General features: G+C 45.3%; 1 protein-coding gene across 2 annotated transcripts in view; it reads right to left on the bottom strand.

The window, feature by feature from the left end:
* Positions 1-2,593: 2,593 nt before the first annotated feature.
* LOC102259839 (protein lifeguard 1) overlaps positions 2,594-6,998 on the bottom strand; it is an 18,083-nt gene continuing 13,678 nt past the window's right edge. For both annotated transcript variants that reach the window (XM_005876094.2, XM_014547668.1), the window contains 5 exons: positions 6,910-6,947; positions 6,739-6,826; positions 5,382-5,471; positions 4,412-4,459; positions 2,594-2,951 (listed from right to left, as the gene is read on the bottom strand). In XM_005876094.2, coding sequence (XP_005876156.1) covers positions 2,808-2,951; positions 4,412-4,459; positions 5,382-5,471; positions 6,739-6,826; positions 6,910-6,947 — 408 coding nt within the window. In that variant the 3' untranslated portion in view covers positions 2,594-2,807. The remainder of the gene's footprint in view (positions 2,952-4,411; positions 4,460-5,381; positions 5,472-6,738; positions 6,827-6,909; positions 6,948-6,998) is intronic.

Here is a 6,998-nt window from a genome sequence, read left to right as displayed (position 1 = left end):
AGGTAAAGAGTACACAGAGCCTCAGTTATCTTTGCAACTTCCTGTAAATCTATATTTCAAAATAAAAAGTTGGTGTGTTTTTTTAAGATAAGCCAGATTTGGCATGCAGACTATAGTTTGCTGACCCCTGCTTTAGAACAACAATCAGGCAAATGGCGTCTTAGTACATTGGAGCTGTCAGCAGTGCTACAACCTGGGAACCGTAGAGATCTTCAGCAGTTTCACTTGTTTCAAGGACTTTGATTAAGCAAATTATACACTGCCAACATCCGTTCTAGCGTTGACATTCTTTGAGCCTGTGAGTGCAGTATGGCATACTAGGACATGGCTGACTGCACTAGCCTTTCGCATGCGTGATTTCATAAGGGCACTTGTGTGTAGATAGATGTGCTTATCAAACCATGCCTCGGGCTAGATGAGGAAATGCCCATTTGGGATAATATAAAGAACAAAAGTTAAAAGTAAATTATAGGCCCCAAATTTGTGGGCATTATAGAAAGTATAACCTGAATCCTATGGATTCTCCTCACTCTTTTCCTGTAAGCTTCCATTGCCCCATTATAGGACATCTTGAGTTGATTTACAGACGGGTTTGGGACCACTCTTGCCAGATGTTCAGATTGTGGACTCTCTTCTAAAAAAAAAAAATCTATATTACTAAAAGGGTAATATGCTAATTAGACCAGACGTCATTCCAGACATCCTTCCTGACAAAGCCGGGGCCAGAGGGAAGCCAGCCTAGGTCCCGGGTGCCTGCCGGTGGCTGGAGGAGGGAAGCCCGTACCAGCAGCTGGGGGAAGGAAGGCCTACTCTTGCACGAATTTTCATGCATCAGGCGTGTGTGTGTGTGTGTGTGTGTGTGTGTGTGTGTGTGTGTGTGTATTGATTTTAGAAAGGAAGGGAGAAGGGGAAAGAGAGAGATAGAAACATCAATGATGAGAGATACACATCAATTGGTTGTCTCCTGCATGCGCTCCTACCAGGGCCAGGGATCAAGCCTGCAACTGAGGTATGTGCCCTTGACCAGAATCAAACCTGGGGCCCTTCAGTCTGCAAGCTGACGCTCCGCTGAGCCAAACAGGCAAAAGATGAATTTCTAATACTGAGAATTAGTCTACTCATTTGATTGACCTTAAGAGGTGTGTCTTGCTCAGTCTTTACTAAATGCAGAAATGAAAAGCATTAGAATTTCTTTTGAGTCATCACCACTGTGGAATGGCACATACAGTAGATGCACACAATAGACTATGTGCCTGGGAACATTGCTGAGACAAAAGAAATGCCTACTGGGGTTGCTGGGACAGCAGAAACTTAAGTGGAGAAAGAAATTGGCCAGCATTCCTTATTATATGCAGGAAGATTTTTTTGATGCCAGGAGGATATGCAAAACCTGAGGCTTTCCAGCTGCATTTGCTTTCTTGTGTGGACTTAACTCACCATGACTTTGGTAGCAAAGCCTTTGACAAAAGTGTACACACAGTAGTATTTGTCACAATATCCAGACCAGGAAGCTTTAGAGGGAGGGTCCACCCGGATTTTTTCCTGGATGACTTTCCTGTCCCTTTCTCTTCTTCATGCTCACATTTCAGAGGTTACGCCCATCTTCAGGACTTTGCTGGTAGCAATGAGATTATAAACACAATGAGAAGCTTTACCAAAGTTGTGGAGATAGGGCTAATCTGAAATGACAGATAATCAAGTAGTCAGGTGTGTGTGACTATAGTGCTTATATTTCAAATGTCCTACTTGAGACCTGTAAGTTTAGTTATGTCTAGAAGTCAAGCTCTTGTGAATAATTCTAGAGACCAGAAGAGTCCATCTAGTCTCCCCATCCTCCCCGCTGCACAGTTCACCCATGCTGTAAAGATCCGTCACGTCTGTGTCCCTCAGGGACAAACCAAACGGGTTATAAGAGGTGTGTGAATAAATAAGTCAGTGCAAAATACATGGCTTCTTCTTGTTTAATGGGGATGGAGTTTCAGTTTTGCAAGGTGAAAAAATTCTGGAGATGGGTTGCACAATAATGTGAATATACTTACGGCTATTGAACTATACACTTAAAAATGGTTAAGACAGTAAATTTTGTTATGTGAATTTTATCACAATTAAAATTGAAAATTTGATAATATTATGGGACTTCAAAGGAGGCCAGTTGTCCCAGACAACCAGCGGAGGTGGTCTCTGAGTTAAGCCCAGACGTGTAGGTGGGACAGCGACGCTGGCAGGTAACGCAGTGCTCTCCAGCCTTTCGTGTACATTAACTTCATGAATCCTCTCCATCCCCTTCCGGGAAGATACCGTTCTCTTCAGCCTGCCTCTGGAATCCAGGAGAAAGGCGGAATACTTTGGCTCACCTTACTCTTAGAGTCAGACTGTGCAGAAATATTCCCATAGAATGTCCGAATCAAGAGAAGAGAATAGAGTAAATGTAGGTTTCTGTAATCAATTTTATTCATAGAGAGAGATGTTTACAGCTTTAACTAAGTGCCAAGAAAATGTCAACAAAATAACAGGCATCTAAGAAATGTTGTATGGTATTATTTTGATACTCATCTTTTGAAATTACAAAAATCAGAAATGTCCCACAGGAAGTTTTGCAATGTGACAATGGAACTTAAAATATATAACAAGTTACAGCTACCATCAACTGAATGTTTGCTTTCATTTGAAAAAAAAATAAGTACTCTAAAATATTTATTTTAATCACAGGGCTTATGAGATGGCCACCTCTGCATGTCTGAGCCTGGCGGCACTTCGCAGATGCCCTCCTTCCCTCTGGTCAGCACAAGCTAGCCTTGGCCATGGGCCTACCGTCCAATCAATTGCAAAATAAAAATAAAAAGGTTGATTATATCCAAGTAGATGTTCAGAGCAGCAAACACATACTCTTCAGGGTCCAGCTTCACATGATGGCTCCCCCCTATCAACAGCTGCACATCCATCACCAAGTACTTAAAGAAAAGAAAGAAAAATGAGCTACTTGAACTGTTCATTCCTATCTAATAACTGTCCTAAACCATCTGGGAAAGTTAGCATCGATACACATGGTTGCAGAAAGTCGGCTTGTGGCTATATATGTTGTTATACAGCCTCAGCCATTTACGACGTTCACGTTTGCACTCCATGAAGGCAAGTGCTTTGTCCTTCCTTTGCTTTTCCAGTCCAGTAGCCTTGTGACTTTAGTCAACGAGATGGGCCAGGTGGGCATATTGGACACAGTGATACTACAAAATGCCCTGTGTTCTCACTGAACAAAGAATGAAAATAAAATGGTTCCCCGGCATTTAGATTCGCACACAGCAATAATTCTGAATTCCTGGAGCTTTGTGGTGATGTTGGTATTTCCAAAATAGAATGAGGGAAGGTCATGTGAGTGATCAGAGTGGAAGAGAAGGGAGTCAAACCCTAGGCTGGGGGATGCTAAAGCAGACGCCGGCCTGGACCACTAGGCCCTTCCCCCCACTCCCACTCCCCCTCCCCGCTCCCTTTGTGATTCCAGCAACTCTGGGAGAAGGTTTCTACTTTGACCATGTGATCCAGCAGTCACACTCCTTGGTATTTACCCAAAGCAGTTGAAAATTTATGTTCACACAAAAACCTGCACGTGGATGTTTAGAGCAGCTTCATGCAAAATTGCCAAAACTTGGGAGCAACCAAGATGTCCTTCAGTAGGTGGCTGAATACATAAACTGTGATACATCCAGACCGAAATGAGCTCTCAAGCCATGAAAAGACACAGAGGAACCTTAAAAGTGTACATTACTAGGTGAGAGAAGCCAGTCTGGAAAAGCTACATATTGTCTGATTGCAATTATATGACTTCTGGAAAAGGCAAAACTGGGAAACAGTAAAAAGGTCAGTGGTTGCCAAGGGTTGGAGCCAGGGGAGGAATGAGTAGGCAGAGCACGGGATATTTAGGGCAGTGAAAATACTCTGTATGATACCATACGATGGAACATGTCATTTATTATCCATTTTTCCAAATGCATAGAATGTACACCCACAGTGAACCTATTGCAAACTGTGGAGTTTGGGTGATAGTGACACCTCAATGTAGGTTCATCCGTGTAACAAATGTACCTCTCTGGTGAGTGTAGTTAATAATAGGGGGGGGGGCTGTGCATGTGTGGGCAGGGGTATATGGGAATCTCCGTATCTTCCTCTTGATTTTGCTCTGAACTTAAAAGTGCTCTAAAAAATCATCCTTATAAAAGGGGGAGGAGGAGCAGGGGGAGGAGGAGGAGAGGAAGGAAGAGGAGAGGGAGGGGGGGGGCAGCAGCAGCAGCAAGTCTCCAGGAGTGCTTTCCAGTGAATCACTGACTCTACTTGACTCCACGCTTAGCACAAGGGCTAAGGCGGCACCTTCCATGCATGTACCCTACTCTGCCAAGAGAAGGAGAAATGGACTTACAAGTGAGAAGAGCACAGTTCCGAGTGCAGCATACAACAGGTGCAACCACTGCAAGAAGAAAGGAGACAACTGAATATTAAGAACAAGATTTGAAATAACAAAAGGGCGCACTTAGGTCACTGCTGTTAGATAAGGACCCAATTTTAAGAAACTCATATCTGGCTTTGATCCCTCCTGCTCCCAGGATGAATTATTTAATGTCTCTGAACCTGTCTTCTTATCTATAAAATAGATGAGATGTGTACTTTTCAGGAATGTTGTGAGAACTGAATTGGATGCCTATATGTCAAACACATGGGCCTATGTCTGATACCTGTGAGAAGTCAGTGAATAGATTAAACAAAAAAGGGAATAAAGAAAAAAAATAGGAGCCTCCTCTAGCTGCTGTTGGAAAAGTCCTACGGAGCCCATCTCCACTTCCATCTCTTCAAACAAGCAGCACAGGAGGCGGATCTACCCTGTGCGCGGGTCCGCCCACACTCCTCCTAGGGAAGGACAGCGGTAGGCCAGGGTAGGAGCTCCACCATCATGGCCCAGACCTCCTGTCCCTGGGACCCAACCACCTGGCCAGCGCCTGGGACGGGCCTCACAGTCCTACTGCCCCAGGGCCACTGCAGCCGGCTCCTGGGCCACACTCCACTTCTCAGTTGGTGGGAGACACGGGACCACTGTGCTGGGACGTGGATGTTATCTCCAGGACTTCCTGGTGGCCTTGCTGAGCCTTCCATCGTCCAGAATGCTCCCACGGACCCCCTTCCGGTCCCTCACCTGGGGTCGCATTGGCCCTCGCGGTCGGACGGCTCTACCAGCCTTCGTCGCTCCCCCACTCCTTCTCTCTCGCAGACATTTCTCCCAGGAAAGTCCCCCCCACTCCCATCTCGGCTCTGCCTCTCAGAGGCTCCATCCTGACACCACCAGCCCCTCACCCGGATCCCTAACGGTCCTGGTCCTCCGGGGGAGGCCCACTTACGTATGACCGAATGAAGATTAAGATGATTCCGTAGATAAAAAGCACGACCAGCGCGACGAACAGCACTCCATTGAGCAGGGTGAAGTCCAGCTGGGGAAACACAACACCAGGCACAACTCCGTCACCGCCTCCACGGAATTCCAGGAGGATGAGGATGCGCCTCATACCCCGCAGACAGAAACTGGCCCGTTGGCTAATAATGTACCAGGCCAGGTTGGAGAACCAGGGAAATCCATCAGCCCAACCACTGACAACAAGACATGAAGGGTCCTGCCGCCTGGGACTTGCTGCTGGCGGGAGGGGAGGGAGGATGGTTTTTGAAGCTGGGCAATGGGCACATGGGAGCTCCTTTTGCCGCTCTATTTTTGTATTTCTACAAAATGTTCCCTAATGAAAAGGCACATTGAATGAGTAGGATGTAAATTTGTATGTGTAGCATGATCATAATTATGCTCATAATTACCCATGTCTTCAAAGTGTGAGCATAGACTACATTAATGAAATAAAATAGACCTAGAGGTTAATTAACTGGGTACCCTTTTCACATTTGTATGCATACCTTTGAATAAATATATATATATATACTAAACTTTCAAAAACTACTATTAAAGATTCTTTTGTAATTTTGAAATTTATCAACATGCTTTTTGGTTTTGCCTTTATAAATCAGTGACCAAATCAGCCGGGGGAGGGAGATTAAAATTTCTTTTAAAGAAAGGGGAATATTAATCTTCTGGCCTGAGAAATCTGGGATTGTACAGCAAAAGAAGATCCTTGAATCCGAGACATTTTCTTGCAAGAGCTTTTTCCTCATTCCTCTTGTTCTGCCCTCACTCCCTACCCTTCACACACCAAGGAAACGTACTCTGAAGTCCTGCATCACCTAGTGTGGTCCTCAGCCCAGCAGCAGGGGCACCACCTGGGATGCAGATTGACCTCCTGGCTCTGGAGCCAGCAAGCTGTGGTTCAACAAGCTCCCCAGGTGACATGCTGCTGAGAGCTTGTCCGCAGGTGTGCTTCCCACAGCTGTGGCTACTCCACGCTGAGATGCGCTATCAGTGCAAAACACACCCGGGGTTTGAATATTAATTCAAAAAAGAGAATGTAAACTAGCTCATTCATATTTTTGTCATGTTGGTTACTTGTTGAAATGACAATGCTTCACATACATTGGGTTAAGTGAAAGATATTATTCAGATTAACTTCACCTTACTTCTTTTTACTTTTTCAATGTGGTTCCTGGGAATGCCCGAAGCCCCAAGGAGAGGAGGCCACAGGACAGCAGAGAGGAGAGCGGAGGGGGGAGGAACATGTCCCGCACACCCTTATGGCAGAAATCTGTTTCAGTGATACCTACTTTTGTTTGGAGAGCAAATAAAGTGAGCGATAACGTCACCAGAGCGGTTGCCCCTATGGCCCATAACACCTCATCGACATCATAGAAACTGAAACCAGAGACTGCAGTTATTGTTCACATACAATCGAGGAAAAGCACGTGCAAAAAGGAAAACGTGTATCACTGACTTACACTGACACGGCTCCCAGCATCAGACCTTGCAAAAATGTCTGCAAACAAAACGCACAATCCATCAGAAGGCTGATCCCGAGGCCCTGCTG

The sequence above is a fragment of the Myotis brandtii genome, unplaced genomic scaffold (genome assembly GCF_000412655.1).
Source record: "Myotis brandtii unplaced genomic scaffold, ASM41265v1 scaffold48, whole genome shotgun sequence".
Classification (NCBI taxonomy): domain Eukaryota; kingdom Metazoa; phylum Chordata; class Mammalia; order Chiroptera; family Vespertilionidae; genus Myotis; species Myotis brandtii.
The sequence above is the reverse complement of the archived record's forward strand: the minus strand, read 5'-3'. Positions and strand labels throughout refer to the sequence as shown.